The sequence below is a fragment of the Grampus griseus genome (genome assembly GCF_964374135.1).
Source record: "Grampus griseus genome assembly, chromosome: 7".
Taxonomy (NCBI): Eukaryota; Metazoa; Chordata; class Mammalia; order Artiodactyla; family Delphinidae; genus Grampus; species Grampus griseus.
Window position 1 is genome coordinate 103,811,750 of NC_139001.1, and position 14,564 is coordinate 103,826,313.

The 14,564-nt window shown below is 44.0% G+C and overlaps 1 protein-coding gene across 6 annotated transcripts in view; it reads right to left on the reverse strand.

The window, feature by feature from the left end:
- CLASP1 (cytoplasmic linker associated protein 1) overlaps window positions 1-14,564 on the reverse strand; it is a 268,179-nt gene that overhangs the window by 63,775 nt on the left and 189,840 nt on the right. For all 6 annotated transcript variants that reach the window (XM_082658008.1, XM_082658009.1, XM_082658007.1 and 3 more), the window contains 4 exons: window positions 5,670-5,773; window positions 3,672-3,695; window positions 2,182-2,426; window positions 332-395 (listed from right to left, as the gene is read on the reverse strand). In XM_082658008.1, coding sequence (XP_082514134.1) covers window positions 332-395; window positions 2,182-2,426; window positions 3,672-3,695; window positions 5,670-5,773 — 437 coding nt within the window. The remainder of the gene's footprint in view (window positions 1-331; window positions 396-2,181; window positions 2,427-3,671; window positions 3,696-5,669; window positions 5,774-14,564) is intronic.

Genomic DNA, 14,564 nt, shown 5'->3' on the forward strand with positions numbered 1-14,564 from the left:
ATTATAACACACTGTTACATCCTAGCACCCAGCCCACCATTTGGCTAAGTATGCAAAAATATTTGCTGAATAAGTAAAAGACTACATCTCATTCTCTCCACGGTAACCCTTACTTGAAACACACTTTATTTAACTTGATGTCGTATGGACATTGGAAGTTTCTAAGAATTCTGTTTTCAGAAGCCATAACAAACTATTGCTGAAATTGGGGTTCAGTCTGTAAGGTCTACACTGTGCTGCGGGTCTGGTATCCCACTCTGAAGTCGTGTATTATGCGGCCCACACAGACATGCAGAGAGGAACACAAGTGGGCAGGTTCCCCAGACCTTACCTTGCTGTGAGGGTCAGCAAACATTCGGGTGAAAATCTCACACAATCTTTTCAACTCCACCCGACTAGAGGAAACAAAATAGAAATAAATAAATTTAATATTTAATAAGCCCGTACTGAAATTAGTTACAGCTTCTCAAAATCCTTTTATTTCGTTCCACTACATAAATTTTATATAATTTTTATATAACAAAGTCCTTTCTTCACAAATCAATTATCTAAATTTTAATTTATGATGGAACTGCACAGGAATAAAAAAATCACGATCATCTTCCTCTCATTCTAAAATGAAACTGACTCTCAGAGCGTGATCACCTGAGTTCACACATGTGGGCGTGGCAAAGCCATGAGCCACATCCCGCTCACCTCGTTGCAGGTGTGTTTCCACCACCACAAATGAAAGGCAATGGGATCAACTAGGAAAAGCATGTGCTTCGGGGTCAGACAGACCTGGATTTTAATCTCAGTTCTGCTAGAGCCAAAGTACTCTGATATCTTTGTATCCATTTCAGTGAACTGCTAAAAGGATTAAAGAACACACCCTACCTGCAACCGTGCCTGAGACAAAGCAAACACGCATTTCATGTCAGTGCCCCCGTGACTTTTCTTACCCTGAACTGTACTACTGAATCCCATTTCTGCTTCGAGGTTTCATTAGAAAGACTCACCTTCTTCCCCAAATCATCCCTCTCAGGTTGGGTGATCCTTTAACATTGCTAACAATGAAATCTAGATCAGACCAACGCTAATCAACAGATTTCGAGAGATTATTCAATGGATACTTGGTGAACACTAAGAATCAAGAAACTGGGGCCACGAGAATTGAGCAGATTCTTGACGAATGATGACAGCAAATCCTTTTTTCTGTTTTCTGACAGGTCACTAGAGCACCAGAGAGGACCTGCACTTCAGAGCGCGTGTGGTGAAACTTCTCCTGACGCATGCACAGAAGAGAACAAGGGGGGCCAGGGGGTGGGGAGGGAAGGCGGCAGGAAGGAATAAGGCAGGGGCCAGACTGACTGGACAGCTGCGCTTGAAGCCCAGTGATTCATCAGTCAATGCTCCCGTGGCTTTGCGGAGCCATCCATGACCACAGACATTTATCCAGTCTCACCATACAGCTTTAAAAAAAGTTACCCGAAGAATATAATATAGTGTAGTTCAAACATCTCTGTAATTTTGAGATCCATCTTATAAGTAATGACCTATTAGTGCTGTCATGGTTTAATAAGCAGCATTTCTTCTCAGATATAAAATAATGGTGTGTCAGTGGTGCCTTAGATTTGAGGAAATATGGTCTAAACACATATTTTTGGTATATGTAATACACGCTCATTTTAGAAAATTTATGAAATATAGAAACAAAGAAAAAAGCAAAACTAATCAATTCTAAAGCTGAAGAGTGCTTCAGAGTACCCTACTGAGCACCTCTCTACTCTGCATGTTTATAAACTATACCTACGCCTGTGGATCAAAACACTCTAGACTGAGGCTGGTATCATTTTACCCGCGACTCTAAAGTGTAATAAACCGTCCCAACCTGCAGACCTGTTTTACTTTTGACCTAAATTGCAAACTGTACCGAGATTTCTCAAATAACACCTAATAGACAAGTGTAAGCCATAGGGGACCAAATGCTTTCTAAACCTAATCAGTTACAAAGTGTTTGCTGGATATTTCAAATTCTCCGGAAGGCAAGGACCACGACTTAGCCCTCCCAGCACCTTTAGTGCCTGCCCCAGCGGCTGGAATTCCGTTAAGAACTCTCGAGATGACGGGAGCCCGGGTAAGGCCCCGGGAGGGCAACACGGGACTCAGCCTGAGCTCACAAGCCTGGCCTCCTGCCCTCACCTCAGTGTTCTCTGGCTCTTCAGCAGGTTCTGCAGGCCCAGGAGCCCCTCCTTCCGCTCGGACCAGTTGGAGCTGGCGCAGTGGTTGAGTACCTCGGCCACATCTTCGGTCTGGCGCAGGTAGTGGGGGATGCCCCCGTTCCGGGAGCTATACGAGCGCTCGGAGCACACGCTGGACGCGTCGCTGTTGGCGTCGTCGTCGGAATACATCCCGTACGGCTCATACCTCCTCCTCACGGGCTTCTTCTGCCAGATCCAAGGACGGGTCGGGGGAGACACGGACAGGTGGCGTGAGTCTCACCAAACAAAACCAACGACAGAGAGCTAAACGTAGACACACACAGGCACATGCACCGCCCTTTCCCTGCGCTTACAGATGAGGGGAGTAAAAACAGAAAAGCAGACGTAGGGTGAGTAACAAGCAGAGCAGCCCACAGCACAGAGGAAAGAGCACGATCTCTAGCGCGGTGCATGGCCTTCTCAGTAAGACAGACTGGCTGTGTGACTTCAGAAAGCCTCCTCATCTGTCTGCTTCAGTTTCCCCATCTTTGAGATGACAACGATTATCCTTCTCACAGGCTTGTTGTCAGGATTAAGTGGAATTATATGTTAAACAGCCCGGCTCGGCACCTGACGCACTGTTAAGTGTGAGCGCCCACCAGCCCCTTCCCAGTCAAAAGCAATCTATCTTGAGCATGGTCTGTGAGTAAATTTGTTTGAATAGTCATGCTTCCTTAAGAACGTCTGACACTGCAATGTCAGTGGCAGAGTGTCCTACATAAAAGGATTCCTAAATGATCTAAACCATTTTTATTAAGGACTTAAAGTTTTACCACACTAATAGGCCTTCTGTAGACTAGAATACCCATGTCATTCATTTCTCTTACCTCTGAATATAAAACTGTAAGTTAAATCCCTATATAATGTAGCAACAGCTACATAAAATAGATAAAACTTATAAAATACGGTTTGTCCAAGAGAAAAACAAATAGCTACTGGCTTAAACTGTACTGATGTAATTTTCTAGGAATGTGACTTGTACGCCGGGACAGCTCTGCCTTCCACCTACTGTCCCAGCATAATTATTAACAGCACCCTCTCTCACTCTCAAAAGTATCCTTGGTAGGATGATAATTATATGGTCATCTCACTTACCCATCAACTAGGTTCCTAAGATAAGCAAAATGTTGAATGTATCCATTCATGAATCAATAACGACGTAAGAGGAGACACAAACTAGGTTAATAACTAAAATGAAACGCTAGTAGGAAAAAGGGCAGAGCTTGATATCGAAAACACTGAGGCAAATGTGAGAGATGACCAGTTCCATCACTAGCAACAGCATCACTAGTTTCCACAAAATCACAATTCAGAACAGAATTTCTACACTATGCTACTTTTTTTGTTGTTTTTACCAGCTCCTAAAGGAAATATACTCAACAGAAAAAAAAGAAAAAAAAAAACATAAAACAAAAGTTAAAGCACTGGTACCTTGCTCCTGGAGTCTCCTAACAGCTGTAGGCAGGAAAATATTGAAGGATGGGGAAAAAGCATAGAGAATTATGTCAGAAGCATATGTGGGGATCGTTCTTGCAACAAAAGTGTACAGCAGAACATATCTTAGCAAACCAAAAATACAGGTTAGCAAGCGATTCGTGTCAAGCGAATAACAAAGAATGCTTTCACAATGGCATTTCCTAACCCTCCTACACCTCTTATGAGAACTTCCGGTATCTGCTGGAATTCTTTGCTGAAACTCTCCACATAGCACTGAGGTATATCCCTAATGTCGCTATTCACTCTGTCGCCTGCTCCTAGGACAGATGCTGCCCCGGGACTTCTTTTCTGCGAGCAAGGACTGTGTACCATCCCGGCGCTATCTCTTCTGGAGCAGGTCACTTGGAAAGACCAAGCAGTTTGGACAAAACGTAGTAGTGAGAGCAGCGGGGGTGTACGGGGAGCCGGAGGTCAGAGAAGAGCCCAAGTTAGGTGAAGGCAAAGCCCAGACTCTCCAGTCCTGCTCTGCCCCCTGGCACTCTGGGCACTGTACCCCTCCCCCCCCCCCCACCGAAGTGCTGTCTCACCGAGCAAGGGCTTTGCGCATCCATCACTTCTTACCCCTCTGGCCCCCACTTCTTCAAGTCCCGAAATAAGTAAGAAACAGATTCCAAATGCTGCAACTTGGAAGGAAGAATCGCTTCACAGAATTGTGCGCCACCTCGTGACTCTTAAGTTAAAGTCCTGCTTAAAGCAATTATCCTGAACTGCAGTTATCTGCCAGAAAAAGCCCTCCTGCACACAAGACTGATGAACAGAGTTGGCCGGGCAGCCCTCACCATGAAACCATGAGGAGAGCGGAAAACTGCCTGCTCACAGATGCTTGCCAGAGAAATCTGGCTGAGCAGGAATAAATGAGGGAGGGCCAGGAGGGATGAGAGTTGGAATCACTGTGGCCACACGCTATAAAGTTTTGACTGGATGAAACACGGCTGGATTTAAAACCTCAGGGTCTGGTCCTATAGCCACACACTAGAAAGTTTTGATCGGATGAAACACGGCTGGATTTAAAACCTCAGGGGTCTGATCACTGTGGCCACACGCTATAAAGTTTTGATCAGATGAAACAGGGCTTGATTTAAAACCTCAGGGTCTGAAAGCGGGGTTATTACCTTTGTTCATTAGAAGAGAACAAGTCTTAAAACAGTACAAGCAAGACCAGAGATCGAGAAGTTCTAAAGAATGTCTATTTTAAATGCTGAGCACATAAACCAGAAAGTACAAGAGGCTGTGTTACTACCAGCTGCAATGCATCTTTAAAAGGCCATTTGACCACAAGCCGATTCTACTTAGGAATTCTTTGCTATAACCACAAGTTTAAGGACTTCTAATCACTTTACGTTGCTTTTTTAGATATTACATTGTAACAGTGCAAAAACATACTTCACTAGTGCTTCACATCCTCAGAGTTGACCTCAAAATCTGGGAAAGTTTCCGTAAATAATGACTTAAGGACTCATTTAAACAAACAAACATAAAATCATATGGAACAACTAGTGAGGGAAATGGAATAAACGCAAGATTTTCAAACCACAAACGCTATGACCTACTGTTATACAATGATATGCTTAGGCTATGCCATCAAAGCCTGTAAAGCAACAGAAGCAATAGAAGGGAATAAAGGAAATGCTGGAAAAAAAAAGATAAAAAAGGAAAAGAAGAAGCCCAATGACATCAGAGAAGCCTGATGTCATCACAACTTCACTGATACTGCGGAGCACAGAAGACATACTTGATGCTACTGTGTCTTGTAAGGCCAGTTTTCACTTACGTACAGAGTTCACAGTTTAAGAAGAAAAGCATAATAATATAAATTTACACAGTTTAAAGAGTGTCATGATTTAGTGACCTGGTTTGGAGACTACTTCCTGTTAAGACAGAAAAACGCAGGTGAGTAATTCAAAGAGACTCCACACACGTCGTGCCTCTTACCAAAGCATCAGCAACAGCAGCTTCCAGATCTGCACTGGTGCTCAGAACCCGCATGGCATTCACAGAGCCAGGTATTCTTCCTGCCTGGCCGAGCCCAAACCGGTCTAGTTAAAAAACAAAAGCAAAAGATGTGTCACTTTAATTCACGTGTTTTCACTTCTTTGCGACGGCTCCTGCCTCGTCCCACTTACTGGACAGAGGACGGAAGCATCTCTAGTCAATTTTCACTGCACCTGACTTGTAGTTTCAACTACACCTGACCTGCTTATTATCAGTGGCAGAGGTTCACCCTGTTCACATTTAATACGATCGTGCCAAAAACATCCTGACAACTGAAACGGTTCTTTAATGACAGTCTATTTTTGAAAAGTGTTGAGACATGGGGGGGACCTTATTATAGAAGGTGGCTGGGCCATGAGGGTAGTCTTTTCATGTATACAGCATTCTCTCTAAAGGCTAGCGGCCCTGACATTTGGTCAAACTGATTAGAAAGCTTCATGGTTTGATCAATGAGTTCTAACGCAATGTGTAATAAAAAGTTAAAATTTGAAACAAATGTATTAAATTGATCTCTGTGCAAATTTTCATTAGTGTCTCTACTGTTCAACTGTTATTAAGCTCAATTAATGTTAGGTATTTGTTCATCATGATGCCTGTGTCACCAAAGGCTATTTAAAAATCAGTTTATTAAAATTCTTTAAACTTCACCACAAAAAGCTAGTATCTTTGCTGCAAAACATTAATCATTCAGATAATATAAATTTCTCCTGAGTCCCTCAAAGGATTTTTAAATGATAATCCTTATACGTGTCAACCGAATGGACAGAATGCAAAACAATTTCCAACTTCAGCAGTTCAAACAACTGTTCTAAGCCTGTTAACAAGCATGGACAATAAAGACTAACTTTTTAATTTTTTTTTGGCCACACAGCTTGCGGGATCTTAGTTCCCCAACCAGGGGTTGAACCCTGGCCCACGGCAGTGAAAGCGCTGAGTCCAAAGAGACTAACTTTTAAAAGTCCCATTACGTAAGCTGACCAGCCTTCCTTAAGAAGTGCTGAGATTGCTTGGGACTCACTGCCCTTGTGAGGCCTTGCTGCTCACAGCTGTGGCAGCTCAAGACAAAGCAGTCCGGTAAAAGGCTCTTATAATGTATAATAAACCTCTGGAAGAAAAATGTTAAGATTAAAAATGCTTTCTCTTTGTTAACAAATAAGACACTGTTTGGACAAGGAAAGTCTCTGCATGTGCCATATTCTAGTAATGAAGCATTTAGAAAAAAAAAAGAAATAAAAGAAAGCTAATGTCGGTTTTACATAATTGATCTTTCCTATAAAATGATATATTTAAAATTTTGGGTAGGTAACAAGACATCATCTACAAACTGGTGAGCTCTAAAAGGGAAGTGTTATTTAACTTTTTTGAATTGTCAGCTTCGAAACGTTATACCTTCCACTGCCACAGAAAGGGGGAAAAGATTTAAACACTGCTATCAAAAGCTATATAGTTATGAATTTTTAGAGGGAAACAAAAATTGTATGTTATACTATCCCCTTTTTTAATGCACTTGTTGCTCGTACTGAATTTCACCATTACGTGTATGTTTAAAAGGTGATTTAGTGTGCCAAATAAACTAAAAACAGACCACAAAACAATTCTCTCTCTCTCTAGAATATAAATCATCACCTGAAATAACATTATAAATTTGAGATTTATTATGCACATAGTTTTATAAATGATCTTTGTTCAAGTCTCTTTTTTTTTCCATTAAAAAAGGGTAGATAGTAAGGGATTTATGAGTAACAGAATGAAAGTAATTCAGTTATAAGCCATTTAAAAATTACCCAGCATAAACGTAAATAAAACAGAATCTTAAAAAAAAAAAAAAAAAGTAGGTCTCATGCCAGCAATTCTTGCTCCAGGGATAATACTGATTTTTCAGACACAAAATTAAAACTGTAAGAACAAAGCAATTATTCTGTGCTTCCCAGATGCATACAGCTTTGCCATACACAGTGACTGCAGATCATTTGATATACATCGTAGATAACTGAATTTCAAATCTTAAGGGGAAATGTTTGTCTGGACCTAAGAAAATTTATAAGCCTTTTGTTTTCGCCAGACCAAAATCTGCTCTACGTTCTCTCTGGTACTGTCCAGTTTCCACGAGATGGATACATATGACTGTGCCCTCAGTCTGGCCCATAATCTTCAGGGGAATATCCTAATCAGAGAATACATAATAAAATGCATAGGTGGCTTCATTTAGAGGAAAAACAGAGACACTAACTCAGTAAATTGGTCACAGTTGTCACCATCAACAGTCTGATTTAACAGATTATGCCTTGTATTCAGTTGATAAAACTACAGTCATTAGGGATTATTAGCGTATCAAAATGATGCCAGTTAAATCCGGCAAACTGATGCATTATTGTATGCTCACTTTCTGCCCCAGAGGCTAACCAGGGCATTTGGGGTACTGTTACAATGAGGCTGAGATGGAGTGTTTCGGCTCTGCAGGCTGCAAAGGCTACCTTTGGCCTGACTTGATTATCCTAATCGTGATTTGTTTTTCCATAAATGCTTTAGGACAATCCATTTCCTTCAATACATATGAAATGAGGTTTGCTATAATCTGGGACATCTGGTCACTAAATAGTACCTCCAAGTAATTAGAACCGGATGGTAGTAACTAGCATTAACAGACACTTTATTGGGAGTTAAGACTGAGAGACGGAAGCCTCTGCTGGATGAGGTCCATACCCCACTTCCTCCGAGGGACCCTTCAGGACACCTATCTGGGGCTGCTGTTTTCCTGGGGGAGGGAGTGAAAGGAGGGCAGAAGTGCTTCCCTATCCTTTTGTTTTGTTTCGTTTTAACATAAATACGAACACTGGAAAAATGATGTCGTCAAACTGGCTACAAAGCATCTACGGCCTATTAACAGGACCATAAACATTCAACAACTTAAAAAAAAAAATAGAAGCACATCGTGGGGGGAAAGAAAATATGAGGTGCATACATGCCAAGTGCTAGCGGACACTGATGGGAACCAGATGAGCGTGTGACAATGAGCGTGGACAGGCATGGCATGCATGAGCGCGTGTTCACCTGACTGCCCAACAGAGTCAGCCGTGGCAAGAGCACTAGTGGACCTGGAATGACGTCGAGAGGCTGCAGGTAAAAGGAACGGCAACACCCACAGGGTTAACACACGAGAACCTGAGACAGCAGCGGCCACAGACCGGAGGGAACGCGGGGCTGCTCCCGACGCGGCCGTGTTTCCTCACGGAAAGAGATGATGTTGGGTACGAATGGACAGCGAGGGCCAACAACCCCCGGGCTGCATGCGGGGCGCTGGCGCAGGAGGAGGGCTGCCTGTGCACCCAGCGGCCCCCGCCCCCGGGTGCACGCTGCCCCCGGGTGCACGCTGCCCCCGGGTGCACGCTGCCGCCGGGTGCACGCTGCCCCCGGGTGCACGCTGCCCCCGGGTGCACGCTGCCCCCGGGTGCACGCTGCCCCCGGGAGCCACCGTCGCCACCACAGACTGGGCACGGGAAGGACGCCAGGGGCGCGCCGAGGGGGCGGAGCAGCAGGATGGGTCACGCCTCCCGTCAGGATGCGATGCACACGCGACCATGCACCAGAAACAGAAGCGAATAAGTTCACACAACGTTCTCTCAACAGACACAGAATGAAGTCACAAAAAGGGGGCTTTCATATACAGGATGGATACACAACAAGGTCCCACTGTGGAGCACAGGGAACTCCATTCAATATACTGTGACAAACCACCATGGAAAAGAACATGAAAAAGAACGTTCGTATGTATAACTGAATCACTTTGCTGTACAGTAGAAATTAACACAATGTTGTACATCAACTATACTTCAATAAAAAAGAAATAAAAGACTTCATGCTTCACAGGTAAAATATAAATCAATTTAAAAAAAAAGAAAGGGGCTCAACAACTGTATTCCATTTTCCCTAGTCAACATGTGTGCTGTTCTGCTGCAGAAATATCCGAATGATTAATGAACTCACTGTTTTAACTGTTGGAAAGTTGGCTGTAATAAGTTTAACAGCCTTCCTTGGAGAGGCATTTGCAGGCCTCTGGTTATGAGCACCAGCTCCGTGACATATGGGGGGCAAGTCCTGGTCAGATCACAACTAGCTGTGTGGGCCCTGGGCAAAGTACTAAACCTCTCTGTGTCTCAGTTCCTCATCTGTGAAATGGGGCCAACAAGGGTACCCTCCTCTTGGGAGTTAAGAGAATTAGGAGAGACTATACATCAAACACTTGAAACGCTACCAGGCACAGAATAAACCGTGGTGGTTAACAGCAGCAGTGCTGGTTAATAAATGTTATTTTGCTAGCAAGTACTCATAATATTATATCGCATCAATTCATCAGTCTGAGAAAACATACACCAAACTCCATCCTCGTGTGGAGAGAATAACTTTTAGAAACAATTATGAAATACAGGCTTGGGTCCAAACCTGAATTTATTGACCCGAGTGCCACATAATATGTGGCTTTTTCTTTACCTCAAAAGAAGAAAAAAGAAAAAAAAAGAAAAAAAAACCACGCTTCTATCATTACTTGGAAAGAACACGGTGACTGTAGCACAGAGAGTTCATAGGTTTCACAGAGTGACACTAAGCAGTGCCAGAGTCCAGAATCCTCCCACGTTTACATGCTTAGTCATGAAATGGCAAAACCCCAAACTCTTCAACACAATTTTATTTACTTAAGCCCGTGTCACCTTGTGAAATGTGCATATCTGCGGGATAAGGGGTACTGAACAGCACAGGTTACCTGGTCAGTAAGGACAAATTTTTACCAGCATGCAAAAGAAAAAGAAAATCCCTAATTCCTCGAGATACACAATAATAAGTCGGCAAGCTCTAAAACAGGTATTACAAAACAATCACTTTCCCTAAATAAGGAAACTGGCAAAACATTTTGTAAGACTGAAGCAAACTATTCATTTCTTGTACAAGCACAATGGTATTGTATCCTGACAGTTTAAACTGAAAACCATGTTTAAGCAACACCTGATCTGAAGGTTCCTTATAAAGTCGTCCTTTGGTTCTGTTTCAACAGAATATTCTACAGCAAATCTGTCACGTAACAAGTTCTCTGTCACATTCTCAAGTGAACGTCCCACAATGGAATCCAAGGTGGACCCGCTTACATCAAAACCTCATTGACAGCAGAGTCCTAGAGCCTTAATCTCACCTAAAAGCTGTCACTGTCACTATGTATTCATACCATTAAAATGGTCCAAAATAACTTTTTAAGAAAAATGCAAGCTCAAACCCAATATGTAGTCACTGAAACAATTACTTCTGTCCTCTTCTTTTAAAAAGTGAAGGTTGGCTACATAAGTTGATTCAAAGGGGCACTAATACAAAATCTCACTGACTTATAAAGGGGGTAGGAAATGAACATTAAAGTGAATGAGAATAAGAAGGAAACATCACACTCTCCGAAGGGCATAGGAGGCTCCCCAGGGGGCACAGCAACCTTTGGGACTTATCCATGAATTCCCAGGTGCCATTGCCACACCTGGAAATCCCGACTCAGAAACGTGGCCAAGCACTTTCTCTGTACCTGAGCCTGGAGAGGCCTCAGAAAGCAGTTAGTACATTTCAGAGGAACCAATGAAAGACACCTCAGGTGAGGCAGGGGAACAGCCACGCTTTGAAGTCAGACCCGTGTGATCTTGGGGAAGCGGCCTCCACTCCCCAGGTCTTGGTTTTGTCATCGAGACAAGAGGGACGACGATACCAGTCCCAGAGGCTGAACAGGACCCACAAGGGTTATATGCCCACTGATCACTCAGCATGGTGCCAGGGACATGTGGGCACTGGTGCTGTTCCTGCTGGACAGGAGTTTTATGAACAGATTTAACCCAACAAGAAAGAAAAAAAGTCATGGTCTAAAAACTGAGCTGAAATGATGTGAACTCCTGCCCTGACCACACAGAAGACCACGCTGGTGCCAGAGCTTGTGAGAAGGGGAGATGTCTGCAGCCACAGCTCCAGCTGTGGTAGCAGCAATGACACACGTCCACAACCCGGGCTATCACCAAAACACTTCAGTGGAAATCAGACTGGATCCCTCAGCTCCTCAGGGTCCAAGCAGGACCTCAAGAATCCAGCACACCTTGCCTGGTCCACAGACCACATGCTGGGTCACAAAGGCTGCTTCCATGGACAGGAACAAAAACAGCAGTGTACACGTGAAATAAAAACACTGAACTCTAAGAGACAAGATAATCAAGAACCAGACTGAACTGTTCACTTATAGAACAGGTTATTTCAAAGGTCAAATCGTGAACAAGGATGCATAGATACACAGCCTTAACTTAAAAGGAAACACCACCAGTTCACTCAGAAAAAAAATCATCCTTGCTGCCCTGGATTTTTGAGGATTCTGATCTAATGCTGTGAACTGCTGTGGAAGAGCTGACAGGGACCAGGTGAGCTGCCCCACTCAGGCCCTCATGCCCATCAGGTAGGACACCTCACACAGGTATCTCCTCACGAAGTCAGGTGATCGTCTAGAGGGCCCTGCATCCGTCCATCTGCTCTTTCTGAGAACTCCACGAGGGACAGTGGTCATGAAGAAATAGGTCTAGATTCTGAGTACTGATACTAATTGGGGGAAAAAAGATACTGGGAAGGAGTGTATGACTTAGAAGGAGATAGTGGCAAATATTAAAACCTTATGCTTTTGCTGTAACATCCATCTTCCAAAGTGACATTTTTATATTTGAAAGACCCGTTTCATAATTAGAGTCAAAGTAACAGACTGCTACAGTCCACAGTTCCAGAGAATAACTTCAGGCCTAGGCCCTACCGGTATAAAGTGATTTCTACCTGTCATGCTTATCATGAGGAAAAAATACACAGCTGTACAGCACTTAATACGCCCAAGAACTGAAACACAATTACTGAAGAATACAAAACATTTTTCTTTTCTTTTTTTTTTGTGTGTGTGAAAGTATGTGTTGATAGACATCTTACAGGATTAATAATTTGCACTAGGTAAAAAGGTATATGTCCATTTTAGAGAAAGGCAAGACTATTAAAACGAAATAGAAAATGTAAATTCAATATTCTATAAAGCATAAATGTTTCTCTTTTGGTCTTGTTTTTCTTGAATACTAGAAATTGTTAAAGTACAAATTCTAGCTGTAAGGAAAACTGAAACGGGGGGCGTCTGTCAGACAAGCAGCCCCAACGGACACCGAACTGGTGATCAGAGGTACAATATTACCATGTACCATGGCCACCAAATGTTGTAAAGTTTTTGTCCTGGGGTGGCACCGGATCACAAACATTAAACAGCCTGTTGAGCCCAGGAAGAATGAAAAGTATCTTAATAAGTAACAGTGAACATAAAGGTTTTGCATTGTGCTGTACACTGAGGCCGTTTATCCAAAAGCAATTTGCAGACTGCTTTAAAGAAAGCTTTGAAGTGACTCGTTTCACAGAAGGAGAGCTAATATTCATGCTGCTTTTTCGATTAATGTGCTCACCCCCAAACCGAGCACATGCTTAGTTTCCTAAATGTTATCATGATGATACTTTTTTTTTTTTTCCTTCTCTGAAGTGAATCACGCATGGGCTGATCCCTGGTAAAATTCAAAACAGGTTGCAGAGATTCAGCGAGTACGGAGACATTTTGGACGCGCTCAGATTTTAAGCAGCAACGGTCTCTGGCTGAGCTGCGCCACACGCTGGCAACGACCTCGCAGACGGGCTTGCCCGGAGCAAGTGGTCCTAAACGACAACAGTACAGGGCGCATGGGTGCTTTCTTCCCCTGATATGTGAAAACTGGGAACTGCCAGAATCCGAGCATGCAGAGGGGACAGGAAGGGAGGCTCGGGAGGAGGACGGGAGCGGAGAGGCGCACGGGACAGCGGCGGGGGACAGAGGCAGGTGGCTGGGCCCGGCGGGGCGGGAGGAGCCCCAGGAGCCAGGCCGGCGGGTACTCACCGAGCGGAGGGAAGCCCCGAGCGGGGCTCGTATCGCGGCTGCTCTCACGGCTGGCATCGCGGCTGCACCCCTGACTCATGCTGGGTCGAGGGATACGGCTGCTCCGTGCTAGCGTGCAGCATGAGGGGTTTCAGAGAAGGGGAACAAGTTTAATGAAGACAGAGAAACTCACATATGGTCAGTCACATTCCGTTCACGTAATCGCGACACGGCCCGCGCCTGCCCCTGCTCGGGCCTCACTGACTGACGGGCCAACAACAGGAGGGGGTGGGCAAAGCTGGACTTGCCCACGGCCTCGCAAAGCTGGGCATTTCAGTAGGAAGGTGAAATAACACCTAACGGTAAGAAATGGAAAAGAAAGCTCTCCAAAGAGCAAACTGGATCAGAATATACAAGATCCAAAGTCTCCTGGAAATGATCAGTTGCTATGGCTTCAGCACACTCCTCCCCGAGAGGATAATAAAAGGCCATAGTCATTTTCATATGCACTGGGTCCTTAGAAAGATACTTTAATTTGGATTAAAAACAGAATAAAGGCTCTGGTCACTGAACTCTATGAACTTACCTAATTAAAAGGAAGACTGTTCACTTCCCCCAGCCTGGCCTTTACAAAGAGAAGTCATGAGGACTGACCCTGCTAGAGAGCCTGCGTGCTGCAAATCAGTGTGGGGATATAAAGAATCGGGACTGCTAACCCCTCAGTCACTGGTCTCGACATTCATTCCGGTGTTTTCTATGGAATCCAAAAAGATCCGTCTGTCACCCCTACCCAAGCACCTCCACTCACCAGCCTCACACCTGAGTCCATCCCAGGTGGCCTGATAGTCCCAACAGTCATGGTTAAAGATCATGCACTGGCCTGAGAACAGCCAATTACTTTCTCA